The 22,339-nt window shown below is 42.2% G+C and overlaps 1 protein-coding gene across 1 annotated transcript in view; it reads left to right on the top strand.

Moving 5' to 3' along the window:
* The window catches only part of NUSAP1 (nucleolar and spindle associated protein 1), a 268,127-nt gene that overhangs the window by 183,252 nt on the left and 62,536 nt on the right, over positions 1 to 22,339 (top strand). The window contains 1 exon segment of the mRNA XM_030214927.1: positions 19,240 to 19,305. Coding sequence (XP_030070787.1) covers positions 19,240 to 19,305 — 66 coding nt within the window.

Here is a 22,339-nt window from a genome sequence, read left to right as displayed (position 1 = left end):
AATCACAATGGCCACAACATCAAAAAAAGATAGAACTCTCATACATTTACAGACTTAAGTATACCAACATCAACATTGATACATATGTACCCATTCCTATAGGTTGCATGAATGCAAGATCAGCGATTAACAAGTCAACCATAATTAGAGACTGTTTTGAAACTGAGCAAGTAGTTATACTAGTCATAACAGGAACGTGGCTGAAAATGCGGGATGACCCACTACTGTTTGTCTTATGTCCTCTGGGATATAAAATAACGCATCAACAGAAAGAAAGGAGGTGGGGTCACCTTAATATACAAATCCTTCTTTACAGTAGAAACCATAGCTGAACAAATATGGCATGCAAAATCAGAGACTCAACATTAACTGATCAATTATGCGGTATACTTTCCTACCGTCCACCTTGAAGATAGTCCAGTGCCCAAGACGACGTCATGGACTTCATATCAAACTTATGCACAAACTACTTGAATGTCCTTCTATTAGGTGATATCAATCTACACCTACACAAGCAACAAGACGTCAACACTAGGCTTTTAACAATCTTCCTTAACCAATGGAACTTCAAAACTGCACCAGTCACCTTATCTCATATAAAGGTCACTAGTAGCTTATCAACACTTAGCCAGTAACAGCCATATAATAGGGAATTATAAGTGGGCAGAGGTGCCATGGTCAGGCCATAACAAACTCACCTTCACATGGCTTCTGGGCAACAGCAATGACAAAACAATTATAATACCTACCATCATTCACGTCATGAGACACTTGGATGAACTAAGTGGAAACACACTAAATGAAATAGCACCACTTAAATGAAAACTAAGAGGAAATGACAACCGTTCAACTGGGTCAATAAGGAGCTATTAGAGATTGAAGAAAGACTAGACGAATTTCATATTTAATATAAAAAGTAGTTTATGAACTGAATATCAATCATATTCAGGAAGCATTTCTTGATAAGCAATATATAAGTCAGAATGAATGATTAAAAACAAAGCAATGTACAGCAGAGAGAGAAATCAGAGTGCTTAAAGCAATGCTATAGACAGACAAAGAAAAATTCAAAAATGCTTGCTTCCTCTTTGTTTCCCTCTAGTTTTATACCGGGCCTCTGACTAATTCTCTCATACAACATTCCTGTGCAAGTCTCTGAATACCACAAACTGTTAATCATGTGCAGAACATCTGCTTTCTATTACCCCCCTACCTTTTAGCCCACAGACTTTCTGGAGCCTGCCTTTGGCTAATGTGTTGCCACATTCTTTTCATGCCTCAGGAGGGTTAGTGTTAAAACAGCTTGTTGTAATCATGGAGCCTTCCACTCCGCATTTTTCATACTTTATTCAACAAATCTTTCTTTTGTTCAACAAATCCTCCCTTTTGAGGCCGGGTATTCCAGGACTCAAACATCTGTTTTAGCTCCAGTCTGTATCCTTACCTCCCTTCTAAATTTCCTCCCCCCTTGTTTGTGGCATTCAGTTTCTGCACGCTTTTTCAATATTTTTGGCTGACATATTAAAGTTCTATTTATTCTGAATTTCAGTTATCATTGTTATTTTAAAAACATCCTGGCACATCTTTGCAAACATGCTAATACATGTTGCATTAAACAGATTCAATTGTACTAGGGTACAAATTTATATTTCTTTGAATACAGACAGTGAGCTTCATCAAAGGGGAATACACTGTCATTCTTATGTTTCATATAAGAACAATTATAAGGATAATGCCCAATTGCATTAGTTAATGTGGCATTAAAAATTACACAAATTAAAAGCATAACATTCATTGAATCAGTTGTTACAACATTCTGCATGTAAGTGCACTTTATCAGGGGAATGTGTTCAGTTGTCATACTATTAATCAGACACCAAAATGATGTCTGTGGATACTTGTCCGTAAGCAAGGCTTGCTTATAAATAGTCTCATTTGTCCAATGAAGGTTTTCATCATCTCTTACACAGGTATTATTGGGATCACAGTCATGGTGCCCACTCAATTTTATCATTGTAGTCCCATTCATCATAGCTGGCAAGGACAAGGATGATGTCAATCAGTGGGCACATATGATATAATCAGTCAAATTCAACATTTTGGCCGCTGCAACAAGTCTATTATCATATATGTTCATTGTCCATTAACAAACAACAACATCCCAATACCATCATGTTTAGGGACATGATGTTTGTTTATTCTTTGTCCATTTCAATGTTATTAATTCGTCGAATATCTGCTAAATGTATCCAAGAAGTATGACCTTCCAGACGGGCAGCGGTCTGAGTAAGGGCCGTGATAGCAAAAGGCCCTACATACACAGGATCTTTCCATGTTTTATGTGTAAAGTTCTTTCGCAGTACTAGATCACCTACTTTAAAAGCACAAACATCATTAGTAGTCCCTGCCTGTGATGCTACATTTGTTCGGATCATATCACTTGTCAGGTTCAACATAGGTTGTAGCTTTTGCCAGTACTGAGCTGTGCTATCAGTACTTGCTGTCTGCATCGGGAAGAAATGACGTCCTGTCTGAATTTGGAATGGGGTCAATTTAGTACGCCCATTAGGTTGGGCCCTTATAACCATCAAAGCTAATGGTAACAAATCAAGCCAGGTATATGGTTTACCTGCTGTTTCCTTGTTTAAAGCCTTCAGTAATACTCTCAATTTAGTTTTTAAAATACCATTGTAGCGTTCCACCAAACCATTGGAGGTGGGGCGATACACTGATACTTTTCTGTGTGTTAAACCCATAATCGTTTCCATTTCTTTCAAAACACTGTTATTAAAATGTGTCCCGTTATCAGAAATTATTCTAGATGGACACCCATGTCTTGGCATAATATGAGTTACCAGGCATTGTACCACTTCATGTGCTGTCTCCCTTTTACATGGAAATGCTTCTACCCACCTTGAAAAAGCATCCACCCAAACTAACAAATACCTTTTTCCCTGCACTGGAATAATCATATCAGTGAAATCAATATACCATTCTTTTGCTGGGCCTTCTGGTATTGGAAGTGTCCCAGGTGATATTTTAGGACCTCGCTTAGGTATGTTAATATTGCATACCATGCAATTCTGCACAACCTGTTGAACCAAGTTATCAATTTTCAAAGTCCAAAATCTTTGTTCAAACTGTTGCTTCATTGTTTCCTTATTCCAATGCATGGTTGCATGCCACTCAGCCAATACCTTAATCGCCTGGCTCATTGGCATGCAAGGTAATCCTTCTTCTGCATTAAACCATTCACTTCCCAATTTCATACATCCTCTCTTCAACCATTTTTCACTTTCCTGTCCCTCTGGCTGCCACATTTCAATCTTATCTACATTCGTAAGTGGCCCTTCCTGTGTCTGTCTAGTATTATACAAAATCTTTTCACTTTGCTTAACCACCTCCGTTGCTGCTGCATCAGCCATTGCATTACCTAGTGCCTCAAAGGTTGACTTTTCAGTGTGGGCCGGGGTCCACACAACTGCAGTTTTTCTACCTTCACGTTCCCTTCTTGCCAAAATTTCAAACAGCAATTTCCAATATGTGTAATGTTGTAAATTTTTACCTGCACTGGTTATCATCCCCCTACGCTGCCATTTTAATATATGATACTGTAGTGAACTTGCAATGTAACCACTATCAGTATATATAGTGACATTTTGAGTCATATCAGTGTGTTGTAAGGCCGTAATAACGGCTAAAAGTTCAGCATGCTGTGCAGTATGATCAGGAGGGGTTTTATATTGTACTTGCATTATCTTTCTTAGATTCTCATCTACCTGCACGCAGGCAAAGCCTGCAACAGTCCTTTCACAAGCTCCATCTGTAAACCATATTAATCCATCAGATAAGGGTTCAAAAGTAAGACAGTGAAATGTAGGGATTTCTATAGTATCGATCTCACCCTCTAGATTGACAGGAAAAAGCAGATCTATCTTATTTCTCTGTTCTTTAGTTAATGGTATTATTCTTATATCTTGTCCTAAAAGTACTGCTTGATATTTTCCAAATCTAGTGGCTGTCAATGCAGTCTGGCTAGGGCTCAACAGTGTTTTAATCGTGTGGTTGGTATGTATTACAATAGGAACAAAAGGCATTTGTGCTCTCCATTTACCTACTGCAGCCACTATAGCTGTCAGTAACTTTGGTATTTCTTTCATTCCCTTTTCCACATGATTAAAAGAGCCTGACAAAAAAGCTACTGGTGCATTTACTTCATTGTTTTGATTAATCATAGCTGCCCAACTATTTCCCATGTCTTTTACCCATAGATGCACAGGTGATTGGATATCTATTACTGCTAACGGTCCTGGGGATAACAAATCCCTCACAATCTTAGCCAATATTATCTTATCCTGCTCTTCCAATACAATTAATGTATTCTTTGGTGTGGCTGCGGGCAGTTTCAAATGTTTATAAAGTCTCATTACTTTTTGTGTATAATTTGGTATCCATTGTCTGCAGTAATTTAACATTCCCAAAACAGCACGTAACTGGGTAACTGTTTGCGGTACCGGGGTTTCATTTAAAATAGATATAATTGAAGGTCACGTGATGTCGTGCTAGAGAGGCAGACGTCGGTGGGTGAGGCTCCCGGTCCCGACCGTCGATTCTACCTAAAATAAAGGCAAAAAACGGATGCCCCGCACATGAAAAGCGGAGAGAACGTTAAAAGATCATCTGGTGTGCCTGGAAGGAGATCGGATCAGCGCCGATGACCACACGTGCGACTCGTAGAGACAAAGAAAAGCTAGCTAAGAGCGGATCCAAGATGGCGGCGAGCAGTGGCGAGGGCCCGACTTCGGTCAGCTCCGCGTGGGTGGCCGAGATCGTGACAGAGGTCACCCAGGCCATAGATGTAACTTTGGATAAAAAGCTACAAACCTTATCCGCCAAGCTTGACAATGTGGACGGCAATGTGGAGGCGCTCAGGGGAGAGTTTACGACGTGCACACAACGTGTCTCTGACTTAGAGGATAAAATGTAACAGCTGGAAACGCTGACGGAGAAGCTGCAAAGCAAAGTGCGAGTTTTAGAAGATAAGGCAGACGACATGGAGAATCGATCCCGAAGGGGAAATCTGAGATTTGTGGGTCTACCCGAATCGCTCCCAGAAGCGGATCTGGGCAAGTTTTTGGAGGACTGGCTGACAACTACTTTAAGGCTATCGCAGAATGGGGGGCCTCTTCGAATTGAAAGAGCACACAGACTGGGGCCTCGTAGAACACCAGAGGATAGACCCAGAGTGGTCATCTGTAAAATCCTAAATTATGCTCACAAGGTGGACATCTTGAGGGCGATTAGAGCAAAGGGGCCTCTGAAATATGAAAATAAAACGGTGCTGTGTTTTCAAGATTTTTCAACAAGAGTGTCAAGTATGCGGAAGGCATACGCGCCGATATGTACAGAGTTACACAAACGCCATATTCAATTTGCATTAATGTATCCTGCCCGATTAAAAGTGTTCCAGGAGGGCAAGGCACAGTTTTATGACACTCCAGAATCTGCAAAAATATTCCTTCAGGGACTGTCAGAAAGTGATGCCAGCACAAACCGCCATAATGCAGCCAATTGAAATGGGGAAATACTAGAGGATCTTTGAATTAAAAATCGGAGCGGCGGGTAAAGGAAATAAAATAAGACAATGAGGAAGCATTAGTCTGGAAGACAATAAGTGATGTACATGAAAATTTGGAATACGACCTCAAAATATGGAAGCGTACATTGCCCTGGTGGATTACAAATAGCGACAAAACAGATTCTGCATCTACTCATCAGAAACTTACAAAGACATATCCAAAGATAGAAGTATCATGAAAATGGTGGTAAGAGGCTCAACATGGAGAAAGAAGCCAAAAATTTACTAGAAGGGATGCGATTGGGGATGCTTTCGGAGCGCTTGGCCTTCTGGGGTTCCATGGAAATCTGTGGGGCTCTGGGGGGCTGGGTGCGCTGGAGATATTCCCCTGTGTTAAAAGGACAGAGATGTGATATACTTGTAATATTTGGAAAAGATAAGGACTAGGAAAGTTCTACGTGGTAAACACGTGTCTTTTGAACTGGCATGGTTATGAAAGTATGGATATATGAACAGACACCTGGATAAAAAGTACTCACAGATGAAGCATGCTGTGCTTTGTTGGGCAGACGGGGATTAGATAAATGAAGTGGGAGGGGGGTCGGGGCTGGGAGATCACTCACACGGGCCTTGTCCATTATAGCTAATGGATAGATGTGGGAGGGAAGGGAAAAGGGGAACAAAGGGGAATCCAGGGAAGGGAACCAGAGGGAGGGCACAAAATGAGTCTGTTTCACCAGATAGAGGTAGGGTTGGAGGGGGGAGGGGGGGGGGAGAGGGGAGAAGAAAGTCAGAGGGTTTTCCGTGCCAATATGCTGTATGTGATAATGTTTTGTGTTTTTTGTTGTGGTGGGGGGAAGAGAGAAAAGAAATTATGGAAAGAGAAGGGGTCGGGGGCTGGTGGCTGGGACAGCTCTAGACCAACCATAATACGATGGAAAGGAAACAAACATGCAAGGGATGAGATAACATGAGGCTGTTAAAGTTTGTTTCCTGGAATATTAGTGGAGTGTCCTCACCAATTAAAAGGAAAAAAATAATGAGGGATTTGAATAGGCATGGGGCTGATATTGCATTTTTGCAAGAAACGCACCTAACGTCAGCGGAACATCTTAAATTTGGAGGATGGTGGGTGGGACAAATAGCGGAGGTGCCAGCCATAGGTAAGAAGGCGGGCTTACTGATACTGATACGGAAGGGTATAGATGCAGTAATACAACAGACGTGGAAAGATCCACAAGGCAGATATCTGATACTGCAGGTATTACTTAATAAGAGGCCTGTGTTGCTTTGTAATGTATATGGGCCAAATACATACAACCAAAAATGGGTGCGAGGACTAATTGGTAAGATCACTAGTCTAGGGGAGGTGCCACTGATAATGGGCGGAGATTTCAACATGGTACACGATCTCACTCAGGATAAATCCAGGAGACCCCTGAAGGCTAGTAATTGTCTAGATAAAGGTATTGCATTGTTCTGCACTAGATTAGAATTAATAGATGTATGGAGGATCTTGCACCCAGCTGATCGGGACTACACGCACTTATCTAGAGCACATGGCACACAGTCTAGAATAGACTATTGGTTAATATCTAGAGAGATGTTTTCACGAGTAGGGGAAGCGGGCATTGGGCCGTATAGCATATCGGATCATGCATTTATATGGTATACATTAGAATTCGGTGAGATTAAAGATAAACAATATATGTGGCGATTCCCATTACAACTGTATCGGGATCCCCATTATAGAGAACATATATTCAAAAATGGGAAGAATATCAATTCTATAATGAAGAACATAAGCAACAGCCGATACTATATTGGGAAGCGGCTAAAGCGGTATTGAGAGGGGAGACAATAGCATACTGTTCTTTCCAAAAGAAGATGAGAGATAAGGAAATTATAAGATTAGAGAAGCAGGTGAGAGCTACTAGAATTCAATATGGGAGATACCCCACCTCAGTGAATCGTGCTTTATTACTGACACAACAGACTAGATTGAATGAGCTTCTCCATGAAAGGACAATGAAATCTGTCAAATATTATCAATATCAATTGTTCTTGCATGGTAATAAAGCAGGCAAGCTTATGTCAAGGTTGATAAGGCAGGCAGGAGGATCAAGGATTATTACTCACATAGAAAAGACAACCGGGGAATTGGTGAGAACTGATAAAGAAATAGCTGAAGTATTCAGTAGATATTATCAACACCTGTATGGTAGGACCCAAGAGGAACCCATGGATGGAAATATGTATTTGGATAATTTAACTTTGCCGGAGCTGGGAGAGAGGGAAGTAGGTAAATTGAATGAAGATATCACTATAGAAGAAGTAGAACTGGTTGTTAAACAAAGTGCATTATACAAGGCACCAGGGCCAGACGGTTTTAGAGCAGAATTTTATAAGTTGCTTTCGCCCCGGATTCTGCAGACATTGCAAGCATATTTTAAGCAATTTGTGATAGATGGTAAGGCACCACAATCACTTCAAGTGGCCCAGATAGTATTGTTACTGAAAGCAGGGAGAGACCCAAAAAAAACATCATCATACAGACCAATATCGCTGTTAAATGTCGAATTGAAATTATATGCGAAGATTCTGGCCAATAGGTTGACCAGAGTGTTGCCTAAACTAGTTCTAGAACAGCAAGTGGGATTTGTGGCGGGTCGCACGGTAGCGCATAATATGAGGCAAATAATGCTGTCCATGGAACATGTAGAAGCAACAAAACAGCCATCTTTGTTGGTCAGCTTTGACGCTGAAAAAGCGTTTGACCGTGTACATTGGAACTTTATGTTTACAATCCTTGAGAGATATGGCTTTTCAGGATTATTCTTAGACGCCCTAAAAGTGCTATACCGATCTCCTAGAGCTAGGGTTCAGGTGAATGGCCTGCTATCACCTGAATTTAACATATACCGAGGGACCAGGCAGGGCTGTCCCCTCTCGCCAATGCTTTTTATATTAACAATGGACCCCCTGATTAGAGAAATAATGAACAATGTAGAGATCAAAGGGGTGGAGATAGGGAATCAGATGTTTAAGGTCTCTGCATATGCAGATGATCTGTTAGTACATCTGGTAGACCCCCGGGTGTCCTTTCCGGCGCTCATGGAGTGTTTCAAGGAATATGGCGAATATTCGGGGTTCGCATTGAACCTAGATAAATCTATGGCCATGCCCACGGAACATGCCATGAAAGCGAGCTGGGTAGGATCTTTTCCAGTAAAGTGGGAATACAAATCGTTTAGATATCTGGGAATTCAATTATCGAGGTGCACTTGGAATGTATATAGAATAAACATAGATATCCTCTTGGAACATTGCGGAAGGGTTTTGACATCCTGGCAACAGTTACCTATTTCACTACATGGCAGAGTTCAATTGTTCAATATGGTGCTGTTTCCGAAATGGCTATACATTATACAATTGTTACCCTTTAAGATACTGAAGAAAGATTTAAAGAGATTTCAGAGGCTGATCTCGCGGTTTTGCTGGGCGGGGAAAAAGCCACGTATGCAATTTAAATATCTGGTAGGAGCGTGGAAATATGGTGGAATAGGAATTCCAGATTTATCCCTATATAACTACGCGTGCCTACTTCGACATCTGGGGGACTGGATCTTGGGGGAGGAAAAGTACACGCCCAGGGAGTTTGAGGAGGCATATTATTATCCATGGCACTTCAACTCACTACTGCACTGCCCACAAATATCCTTGCCAAATAGACTCCGACAGAGTAGATTACTTAGAGCAATGAGAGAGACATGGAAATTCTTGACAATGCTGTTGGGAGGACGAGCAGATGTATCAGATCAACTCCCGATACGGGGAAATGTACATTTCCTACCGGGAAGGGACAATAGTAGCTTTGCTAGATGGGCAGCAAGAGGCCTCACTTTGGTACAACATGTGATAGACGAGGAAGGGAAATTCTATAAATGGGGGGCTCTATTGGACACGGGAAAAGTAGAGCATAAAGATTTGATGGCATATCTGCAATTAAGGCACTACATAAGGACTCTGGAGGGAGGGGCCTTGATCCCGTCTTTGGGACTCAAATTACGGGGGTTCTTTGACATATTTCAAGACGGGGAACTTTCCATATCAGGGTTGCATAGGGCAATACAAAGGGAGACTGGAGAAAGGACATTTGGGGACCTTGCCGCCAGATGGACTCCAGAAGTGGCAGGGAGACTGGAACCCTTGAAACTAATAAAGAGAATTCCAGAGATTTCGACTAATGCAACCCTGAGGGAATGTCAATTTCGCATTGTACATAGGGCCTACTTCACGCAGGAGAGATTGTTTAAAATAGGAGCAATAGATTCACCTATATGTCAAAAATGTAAAAGAGAGGCTAATTCTTTGCTTCACTCCCTATGGGAATGCTCTCAAACAAAACTTTTTTGGACAAAGATATTTGAATATTTAGCACAGCTGACTGGGTGTGTGGTTAGACTTTCACCAAGGGCCATATTGCTAGATTGCTATGAAGATTATCATTTAAGGAAAAAAGCGCACAAGCTATTAATGAGAAAAGCAGGAGTTTTAGGGAAGAAAGTGATCTTAGGAGTATGGGTGGGAGATGAGGCCCCATCTTATTGGGTATGGAGAAATAAATTTCATGCCTTAATGGCTTTTGAACACAGATATGCCAAACACATACCCAAGAGGTTGAAGCAATTTCATGAAGTATGGGGAGCATACGTGGACTCTCTGCCACATAGAGCAAGAAGTTTGCTGCTAAATGTGGGTTGAGAAATGTAGGACTAAAAAGAGGACGCTCCAGGAAGGCAAAAACCCCCCCCACCCCGCCTTTTTTTTTTTTTTTTTTGATGGTTTGTGATGTGTTGTAGACCGTAGGGACTGGAGGTTTAATATTGAATAAAATTGATGTGAAGAGATGGCGCTTGGGCGGAATGGGAGGGAGGGAAGGGAATAAGGGGAAAGGCAAAGGATGAGAAATGGAAAACATACTGGACATATTCTAAGATCGGGACATCAAGGGGAGTTTTACATATATATTCATTTTGTTTCCAACGTAACCTTGAGCCCACCATGGGCTAAATGTTGCCCAGAGGATGGGCGACTGAGGAGGTAGAATGGGAGCTGGAAACTTGAAGATGACTGTGAGCTGAATATACATGCCCCTATATAGTTATGCTTGTTAAATTGTTTTAGTTGATTGAAATGTTTAAAACACACATTGTTTCTAGGGGAAGGAGGGAGGGTGGAGGGAGAGAGGAGAAGAGGACCGGGAATATTTGACGCATCTGCAGAATAAGATGTTGTGGGGAGGGGCTAAAATATTAATTTGGATGACAATCAATATGGATCTATACTAATGATGTTTGTGATACAATGCTTTTGTATGCGACAAAGTGAAATTGTATATTTGTTTTGAAATATGTCATCAATAAAAAATTGTTAAACTTTAAAATAGATATAATTTCCGGTATAATGACCTTATGTTCTGCTGAAACATTTTGTCCTAAAAAGGTGACAGTAGACTGAGCTATAACACATTTTTCCCTGTTACATTTATATCCTAACTCTCCTAATAACACAAATAATTTTGTAGTCCAATCTAGGCATTCTGCTTCAGTCTCAGCAGACAGTAGAATATCATCTACATAGACAAACAATGACACCGTGTCAGGCAATTGACTCCTGAAATCCTTTAAATCCATCATCAGTTGTTTTGAGAATACCGATGGACTATCAGTAAAGCCTTGAGGCATCCTAGTCCACCTGTATGCCTCATTCTGTACTATAAATGACGTCAAATCCCTAGACTCTGGATGAAGAGGTATTGAAAAGAATGCATTAGACAAGTCAATAACAGTGTTATATGCATATATATTCTGAGTGTGCAAAAGTGTAGCAGGATTTGCACAAATCGGAAATTGATTTTTTGTAACCTCATTTAGCTCTCTTAAATCATGTACTATCCTTACATTGTTTTCCCCTTTCGGGACTGGAAACAATGGGGTATTATACGGGGATACTGAAGGTTCAATAATACCACATTTCAATAATTTATCAATGTGCTCCAGGGTTTTGGATACTAATTTAGGTCGTATGGGGTAAGGGTCTTGCTTCGGCCCCTTTGCCCCTTCTATTAATTCTATCTTATGGGGTTTTGCATTTACAGCTAGTCCATATGGTGAATCACTTGTACTCCAAATATGTTGTGGTAATTCTTCCATAACCCTTACTTTATTTTCATTATTCAACTGTTGGACCATAGTGAGCAAACTTGGTATTTCTTTATTTCCAAAATCTAAACACAATCCTAATTGAGACAATAAGTCTCTACCACACAAATTTACTGGGCAATCAGGTGCCACTAAGAAGGGTACCACAGCCTCCCTTGAACCGTGCGGTTGGCATTCCAAGCGCACCAGAGTCGGTTCCGTTAGCCTTTTTCTTTGTTCTATCCCCGTAAATCCCACTGTTGTTCTATATTGATTTGAAAGCTTAACTCCCAGTGGTTTTGCACACAACACAGAGGTACTCGCCCCTGTATCTATCAAAAATCTCACAGGAGTTCCATATTTGCCAATTGTCAATGTAATAAAGGGTTCCCTTGTGTCTAATCTGAAAATCATTCCCTCTTCCTGACACGGGTTTGCTTCCAGTCAATAGCATTGGTCTGGAATATTCTGCCAAGTTGGAAAAGCATTTACAGTACCCTGTCTCTGTACTGCCGCTCCTGGTCCCTGTGATTGCGTCGCTGGCTGCTGTATTGCAGTCTGCGGGGCACTCGCAGGTATCCCTACTACTTGTGGCATTAATCCTTGCTGCGTCTGCATTTGTACTTGGGGCATTCCTGCATTCTGATAACATTCTGAAGCATAGTGACCAAATTGCTGACATCCCCAACATTGTACATGTGCCCTTCTATTAGGTGATGGTCCTGATCCTTGCATCCCTCGACCTCTACCCCTGCCTCTAACCATGCCTCGTCCCCTTGGTTGGTACGGCCGGCTATATCCCGGTTGTACATAGTAAATGACCTGTGGTGAGGCAGAGGGCATTACCATTGTTTCCTGTTTTTTATTTCTATCCTGTTCCTTGCTTTCCAAATCTTTTAACTGCATAGTCATTAACTTAGAAGTTAATTTTGCCTGTTCTTTCTGTGGGGTCTCTATCAGTTTACGATGCACATTACTAAAATGCATCAAAGTCTGTCTTATTTCTGGCCATGGTTTTGAAGACAGAGCAATAACAGCATCCAAATTTTTACGCATATTACCAGGCAAGGTAGACATAAAAAGATGCAAAAACACGGCAACATTATGAGCTACATCCGCATCCTGCCCTGTCTGTGCTTTATACAAGGTCAAACACTGCGTTAAGTGGGCTGCAAAATCAGTCTTTGGATCCCACTTACTACCGGTAATGGCTGAAAAATCAATTGGGGTTGGGTACATAATATGCAACGCTGCAGAAAGCTGCGCCTTAATTTGTCCCGCGTAGATATCCCCGTCGCCCGTATATAACGGCAGGCGCGGATATCCACATTGTACTGCCAATTGAGAAATATTAATGCCCGAGGCTGCACACAAAGCTTTAAAATCACCTATAGTCAATAGAGTGCTTGCTGTGACCTGTTCTATCCCTTCTAACCACATGCGGGCTCCTTTCACTATACTGGGAATTTTTGCAACTAAAGTTGTAACATCTACGGGGGTGTATGGCTTGTAATGTTGTATTCGATTGCCAGCTGCGTCCAAGCGCGTCATAACTGGCATGTGTAAAGCACTACTATCTAAAGCACTACAAATATCCTGTTTACCTTCCTCTTCCACCTCTTCTTCAGCCTGTTTCATTTTGTAAAACCAATCGTCCCAGTACTCCAGCCCTTCTTTAATAAAGCCCAGGCTTCCCGCCTTGAGGCAATATTTATTTATTACTTTTGTCAAATTCTGTACATCCTCATGTGAGGTAGGTCCTTCCTTATCACAGGGGAAAAGGAGGTCTTTAACTTCCAACAGGTTCTTAGTAACTCCCCACCATTCTGCCCCATATTTAGTTTTATCCAATCTCACAAGTTCTGCAGCTACATAGGTTTCCTTAAAAATTGCCTTTGACGGTCTGGGTGTCAATTTGGGCGGTGTTTCCCTGATTTTAAACGTGGGTGTCTGAGGATCCACTCTAAGGGAAGGTTCAGGGGGTGACTCGGTACATAGCCGAAGCCGTCCCTCAATTTCAAATTGTGTTGCCAGTCATATTGTTCTGATGTAATTAGGGTTTTCAAATCAGGGTACGTGCCTGATTCTGCACTAGATTTTCCTTTTTCTTTCTGTCTCACCCGTTTTTTTTCCTTTTTCTGTTCCCTAGTCCCCACATCACTGTCCTCATTATCCCCTCCCTTTTCACCTTCTGAATCACTGGGGGGGTCATCAAGAGCCGAATACCCAGCGCATGGCACAGGGCGCTTTGCCTTTGATTCCTTCATTTTATCAGTCGCCCTTAGGGGGCACAACGTGTCCCTGCTAGATTCATATGACGGGGGATTATTTCTTTCTGCCTCTTTTGTATCCTATCTACATCAGCATGAAACAGATCTGCTGCTAAAGAAAATAAATTCCAAATTGTAAGATGCTTCTCTAAGCTTTTCTTCTGCCTAGTTTTATTTTTATTTCTTGTAAGTAGCTCAGGAGAGATAATAATTTTGGACGATCAAACGATCCATCCTGAGACCAGCTCAAAACAGAATCTTTTCCTTCATATTTGACCCATTTCTCATGTATTTTTTCAATCTGTTTTTTTTCTAATGGGAATAATTCTATGACATGCTGCAAAGGGGAGCATTTTTTTGAACTATCTAAATCTAAATACATAGCATATACAGGAGGCTGTTCTTTCTTATCTGCCCCTTTCCCTTTCATTTTATTCTGACTATTACAATTTCTCCTATAGAGCCACAACCTACAAAAATATACTACTGCACCTAAACAAAGAAAATATACAAAACAGAAAACTACAAAACTAAACAAATATATAAGGCCACAGTGTAAGCTTACTCACGCGTCTTCTTATTTCTCTTTTTAGCAAGCCCAGGAGTTATCACCTGTATGTCCACGTCAGTAGTTTGATCAATCCCACATCAGTGGTACACAGTAATCAGGCGTAAACAACGCTTGCTCTCTCAAAATCCTGTAAAAAACTTCATTAACAACACACACTTAATTTGTCCTTCGTCTCGCCTTCTCTTTTCCGTTTGCGGCCTACTCCTGGCTGGCTCGCCACTTTGAAGAAAAGACTAGACGAATTTCATATTTAATATAAAAAGTAGTTTATGAACTGAATATCAATCATATTCAGGAAGCATTTCTTGATAAGCAATATATAAGTCAGAATGAATGATTAAAAACAAAGCAATGTACAGCAGAGAGAGAAATCAGAGTGCTTAAAGCAATGCTATAGACAGACAAAGAAAAATTCAAAAATGCTTGCTTCCTCTTTGTTTCCCTCTAGTTTTATACCGGGCCTCTGACTAATTCTCTCATACAACATTCCTGTGCAAGTCTCTGAATACCACAAACTGTTAATCATGTGCAGAACATCTGCTTTCTATTACCCCCCTACCTTTTAGCCCACAGACTTTCTGGAGCCTGCCTTTGGCTAATGTGTTGCCACATTCTTTTCATGCCTCAGGAGGGTTAGTGTTAAAACAGCTTGTTGTAATCATGGAGCCTTCCACTCCGCATTTTTCATACTTTTATTCAACAAATCTTTCTTTTGTTCAACAAGATGAAAATGTGCAGGAAACTGGAAAGAAAATGGTCCAAAAACAAATCGGACACGAACAAAACCACATGGAGGAAATCCCTAAGCTAGTACAAACGCACCATAAAAAGAGCCAAAGCGGAATACTGTAGCACATACATGTGCCCAGAAGAGATAAACATGAACAAAATATATGAACTTATGGAAAACATACTGAACACACAAGCTCTGCTAATGTCAAATGGAAAAACCGCTAGCAGACAAACTCTTACAATATTTTGAAGAAAAAATAATAAAAATAAGAGCAAACCTAGCTGCAACTCATCAAGGACCACATTAAGACAGACAGAATCTGGTCCTCATTTAAGATACCAACAACCAGCCTAGTTAAAGCACTACTGACAAAATATGCACACGCCAACTGCCTACTAGACAACTGCCCAAACTACATGATAGAAACCCCCACCAGACTGGTTCATCAAACGCTTAACTGAACACATTGAATACAAGTTCTTGAAAGGCCATTTCCCTTCTGACAAGGACAACATCATACTCACTTCAATCCCTATAGATGCCACCAGAACTCACTAATTACAGACCAATGGCATCAATACCACTGCTAACAAAAACAATGGAGGGACTAGTAGCAAGACAATCACTAAAGATGCCACCAGAAAGGTCAGTGAATTCACTAATTGCAGACCAGTGGCATCAATACCACTGCTGACAAAAACAATGGAGGGACTAGTAGGACGACAATCAATGGAATACATAATGCACTACTCAATCCTTCACAGCTCTCAGTCAGGCTTCAGACCATGCTATAGCACTGAAATAGTCATAACCACCCTGATCACAAAATTCAGAAGAATAATAAGCCAAGACCTGTCAATACTACTACTACAATTCAATATGTCAAGCGCCTTTGACCTAGTAGATCACACAATACTAATGGGCCCTGCTTGACAACATAGGAATAACTGGAGCAATAGCAGCCTGGTTCAGTGGTTTTCTAAGAACTAGATCCTACCTTGTTAAGATGTCCAATGAATTTTCAACCTCCTGGATCCCTGAATGCGGGATCCCTCAGGGTTCCCGATATCACTAGTATTATTCAATGTCCTGATGGCCCCACTTGGCAAGAAACTGGAAAAAAATGGGGTTAAACCCATTCATATACACAGACGATGTCATCATCTACATACCTTTCAGCAGCATCACAGAGATACTGGATAAGGCTAAAAAAGGACTCAACCTTATAGAAAATTGGGCCACAGCTGTCAAAATTCAACTGAACCGAGACAAAACCAAACTTCTGGTTTTATCCAGCCAGCACAATCCCACTACTTACTAAAACCTCATAATAGATCAACAATCTTATACAATGGAAACACAAATAAAAATACTAGGAATCATTCTCGACATACATCTGATCCTTGATGACCAAGTTGCTGCAATCACGTCAAAAAGCTTCAAAACACTGGGAACTAAGAAGAATCTATTTCCCCAGACATTCTGTCTTATATTACAAATGCTGATATTGTCCCAACTAGACTACTGTAATGCAGCATATGTAGGCTGCAAAGAAAACTTACTACGATTGTTGTAAACTGTCCAAAACACAGCAATGAGATTGATATTCAAAAGACGAAATATGATAGAGCAACCCCTCTACTCATAATGCTACATTGACGCCCAATCAAGGCCAGACTTTTATTCAAAACCAGCACAATCATCTTCAAAATACTGTTTGGCATGTCACCAGACTACATGCTAGACATGATCAAACTGTCACCAAGAAATTCAAAGCAGACCATCTGCCCAACTGCAAAAACGTACTATATAAGTCCACCTAAATGGCAAGATTTAGCTACCTGGGCTCAAAATGGTATAACGCAATTCCCATAGTCATAAGAAGCATCACAAACTACCTCCAGTTCAGAAAAGACCTAAAGACCTACTGTTCAGGCCTCTCATAAACTGACCTCTAAGTTTAGATATCCTGACGTTTAACCTTGGCACCCCAATTCACACCTGAAGACTCTATATTTCTGAAGTTCCTTTATTGAATAACACAAAGATTAATTACAGTCAGATGTAATTCAGAAGCACTGCCCCATGGCATAGAGACTCTGTAATTCTGAGAAGACAGTAGCTCAGAGCTGGGTGACTGGAGTGCAATATCTCTTCAGTAAGATATACACAAGGTAAAAAAACCAAGTACATTAACAAGGGGTATGACAGGAAAAGGTTCTATCTAACAAGATGGAGACTACCTCATGGTGAGAGGGACAGAGAAGCGCACACTCTGACCCAGGGAACAGGGGGAAACCCACCAGTGGGATCAGAGCCTACCATCTAGCAACAGCACAACCAATAACAGTTTTATGCAGACAGGCAAGTGAAGCTGCATTGCCTGAGAACCACACCACCCACAATGCATCGTTCATGTGACTTTGCAGTGAGAATGACAGCAAAAGTATCAAACTCATCCCAGGGCCACATTATAAATCAGGGCAAGACTGTCAGAGGACGGAACACCTACCTCTTCAGGAAATTCTATGAGTACAATATGCACTAGTCTTTCTGGAACAACAATACACAACACAACCTCTAACTGTAATACATCTTTTCATTTAAGAAATGAACTAACACATATCTTCTCAAGAAACCCACTGACTATTCCATATGCACTAATAGTTATTTTGCCAACTGCTGTAAAACACAGCATCAAACAACCTTGTAAATGTAATTGATTTCAGTTGATGTAATTGACCCTCCCCGACACAAGTTCAGGGGGGGGGGGGGGCTGGAAGTCCAGTGGGTCTCCATCCCCTCAAATAGAGATCCTTGGTGGCCCAGTGGGCCATGGATCAACCCCCCCCCACCGACCTGGTGATCTAGAGGCCCTCTTCCCCACCTCACTACCTTTGTTGGAGGAGGAGGGTGGCCTCCCTCCCATCGGCGCTGCCTTGAAAGTGGTGGCACCAGCTCTGCCCAAATGCACTGGGTGGAGCTTCACACCATCCCAGGATGCACTGGGCAGGGCTGGGCGTCGCGATTTTTGAGGCTGCGCCGATGGAAGAAGAGGGAGGCCACCTCCGTCCTCCAACGAAGGTAGGGGGTGGGGAAGAGGGCTGCTAGACCACCAGGTCGGTGGTGGTGGTGGTGGGGGGGGGGGGAGTTGATCTGCAGCCTACTGGGCCACCAGGGCTCTATTTGAGGGAATGCTGGGGGGTTAGGGGGGCTGGAGACCTGAACTTGTGTTGGGGGGGGGGGGGGGACCTTCAGTCCCCATGTCGCTTGGCTTGGGGTGCAGGTACTAGGCCACCAGGGCCATGCTGTTTGGAGTCTGGTGGTCCCATGGACCTCCAGCCCCTGTGTTGACAGGTCTGGGCTTTTGACAGCCCAGACCTGTCAAACAAGTGCAGGAAGGCACAATCTTCCCGCACTTTACCCTATGATCAGAGATAATAGTTCGCATAAACTTGCATGCTATTATCTCTGATCATGGGGTGGTAAAGCCCCAAGCTGTTTGGAACAGTGCGGGGCTTTCGATCATCTGCCCATAAGGGACAGCAGGCCAAGTATTTACATGCCCTCCACCTCCTCCTCCCCTAGGAGTTGTATTCCTTCAGCTATGTTATCTTCATGAAGAAACTGCACTTGTGTATCAGGCGTGAAGGCATGTGCAGTGGGATGCTGCTAGAATTTTCTAATAGTTGTATATGCTGGGCAGCATCTGCATTGGGCTCTGTCGGATGATGTCACCCTTATTTAAGAATAGTCGGCCTGCTGTCCTTGGAGAACACTTGCTACAGGTGAGTAACTTTGCTTTTCCATTTCCTCTTAGTTATATGCCTGTATACATTTAAGCAGTTTTAAGCAGTATTCTGCTATGGTCTCTCTTTTTGCAGATGTTAGTCGAAAAGTCTAGTCTTCTAAATCCACCTGAGAAAAGAAGACCTGGTAGCAATCTTAAGGTGAGATTTTGTTTTCAAATTAGTGTTTAAGTAGATTTTTGTAAATGAATATCTTCCTTTGAGATCTGACACTACTACGTTTGAATAGAAAGTTATGTTTACTAGCTATAAAGATAGTGCCAGGCTGAAAATGTCTAAATGCCCTGGCACGCACTATATAATTAAGAGGCAGAGAGGGCTGGCATCAACAAATCCATATAGTAGCAAAAATGGGCCAGCAGGTGGAGCTAGAGAACTGCCTCATAAGCTCCTGTGCTTTGCAACCAAGCCATTATTCTCTATCTCCAGCAGGAGGGGATAGCAGCTCCTGTGTGCTGTGATGACTTCTGTGTGGCCTCCTGTCCTGCTTGCAAGTTCAGTTGAGTTTGGGATTAAGAATATCCTGTACCTCCCTGCTCCCCCGTTCCTCCGTTGTCACTTTCTACCTCTTTATCTCAGTCTTCCCTTTTCTTTTTCCCCTGCCTCTTATCTTTAAAAAAAAAAAGAAGCCACTGCGGTACTGTTTGAGAGCGCTTGTACTTTGTGAAGATAGTGTGTCTTCAGTGCCTTGGAGGTCACGAGACTGGCTGTTTTCTGTGAGTTTATTATTCTCTATGTCTTAGCCTATTAAGTGTTGTGCACGAGGGGGGTGGAGGGGTAATCTCTCAGCCACCAGTACCTGCATGCTTTGCTTTATTTCTGTGGACATGCCGCTTTTGCCACTTTGGTCGTCAGTACTCCATTTCCGAGAGTTCAATCCAGCCCCACTTGGTGGTTTTGGCGGTCTCAGCACCAATGGCTCCTGTGCGCCGTGAGGCTTCGGCAGTCATTTTGTCAGCGGGTTCCTCACTCACTACCTTGTCCCGGGATTTTGGTTTTGCGAGGGTAGAAGTCTCTGCCCCGCTGTTTTTGCCTGAATTTGTTCTTTTATTACATCAGGCCTTTTTATTAAAGTCAGCTCAAGCTTCCTCTCCTTTTTCCCCTCACATTGGTTTTGAGGAGTAGCTTCCTAAGAATCAAAATCTTTCCGTCTTGCGGGATTTGGAGAATGTTCCTCGGGACGCAGAGGAGGTTTTATCTGTGTTTTCTGACTGTCCTAGTTCTGCTTATGGCCAACTTGTATATTTCAGAGGCAGTCAGGGGTGATGATCCTACTTGTATCTAGGCTGTTTTTGAGAGCGGAGTTGCCTCTGTTGATCACAAATTCTATGGAGGCTTCAAACATTTCTTCCCCTGCTTCTCAGTCCTCTGGTCCTGCTCCATCTATTGTGTCAGGTACTAAGAGACCTCCTGTATCTTTCCATATTCATGAGGCTATATAGGAGCTTATTGCAGCTCAGTGGGAGACCTCTTATTCTAACCTCCGGGTGTCTCGCGCTACATCCAAATTATATCCCCTTCTGCCATCTGATTTAGAGCAGTTTGCTCTGCCTAAGGTGGATGCCCTCATTGTGGCTGTTACTAAATATACCACACACCCTGTTGAAGGTGGCACTGCATTAAAGGATATATATGATGGCAAGCTTGAGGCTTCCTTGAAGCTTGCCTTTCAACTAACTGCGTTTAAATTGTCATCCAGCCATTTCTTCTTTTGTACACCAGGCTTCTTTATCGTGGACTCAACAATTGTCCGTGTTGGACTTGCCTCTAGACTTTCTCCCTACCCTTGAGGTGGGGTTGTCCTATTTGTCAGATGTTCTTTATGATATTCTCAGAGTGTCAGCTAAGAGTTTGGCCTTGGCTGTTTTGGCGCGACACTGGCTATGTTTGAGGCATTGATCCGCTGATGTGGCATCCAAATCTTGTCTGGCAAAGTTGCCCTTTCACGGAAAACTACTCTTTGGTGTGGATTTGGAGAAGATTATTAAAGAGCTGGGAGATTCCAAGGTCCAGTGGTTCCCGAGGACAAGCCTAAGCCTCGTCTCAAGGTGGCTGAGTCTCGTTTTCAAGTGCGGAGCTATAGTCCAAGGAAGGTAGTGCTTCTGTTTAAAAATCTCGCTTTCTGCAGACTCTATTTTCCTTTTAGGAGGAAAGAAGCTGTTTTCCGCTTCCTCAAGACTCTCTTCCTCTTCACAGCCCTCGCAATGACACGGTCGAAGTTCTCTCCTTGTATGTAGATATAGGTGGTCATCTTTCCCGCTTTCGCAAGGAGTCACCATTACTGCAGACCAATGAGTCCTTGATATCATTCTCCATAGCTGCAAGCTAGAATTTTCAAAGCCACTCGCGGATCTTTTCATGCATCCCCTTGTGGCAGCTCTGCAAAAAGTTGAGCACTGTTAAGTACCTTAGCCTCTTTAAGGTGACAGGGGTCCATTCAGCACGTTCCTCAGGCAAAGAGAGGCACGGGTCAATATTACCTCTATTTTGTCGTCCCAAAGAAAAAAGACTTTTTTCACCTGGTTCTAGATCTCAGAGGGAGGGGTGAACAAGTCTGTCTGAGTGCTGCACTTCCGCATTGAGACTCTTGGTTCTGTCATAGCCTGAAAAAAAAAAAGATAAATTATTTTGAACCCAAGTTTATTATAGTGAGTTTATGGTTTAACTTGGTTTGTTGGATTTGTTCTGCCTGATTTTTTGTAATTTGTTAATAGCCTCAGTCCAGCCAGGCAAGTTTCTTATCTCATTGAACCTCAAGGAGGCTTATTTTCATATCCCAATTTGGCATCCTCGCAGGAAATTTCTCCGATTTGCGATGCTGGGAGATAATTTTCAATTCAAGGCCATGCCTTGTGGCCTCGCCACTACACCTCACACAATTTCAAAAGTTAGTGTAATGGTGGCAGCCTTTCTTTGCCAGTAAGGGATCCAGGTACATCTTTACCTGGACAGTTGGCTAATTCGGGCGGCTTCTTATCAAGAGAGCCTTCACAGTACACACAGTCCTGTCTCTTCTTTCTCTATTGGATTGGGTGGTGAATTACAGCAAGAGTCATCTCACCCCCAGACCCTGGAGTTTCTGGGAGTGTGCTTCAGTACCTAGGTGGGGAAGGTTTTCCTACCTCAGCATCATCAGCTCAAACTCAAACAGCACATTTTCAGACTTCTCTTTCAT

This window comes from Microcaecilia unicolor, chromosome 9 (genome assembly GCF_901765095.1).
Source record: "Microcaecilia unicolor chromosome 9, aMicUni1.1, whole genome shotgun sequence".
Lineage (NCBI taxonomy): Eukaryota > Metazoa > Chordata > Amphibia > Gymnophiona > Siphonopidae > Microcaecilia > Microcaecilia unicolor.
This window is presented reverse-complemented; position numbering and strand designations above follow the sequence as displayed.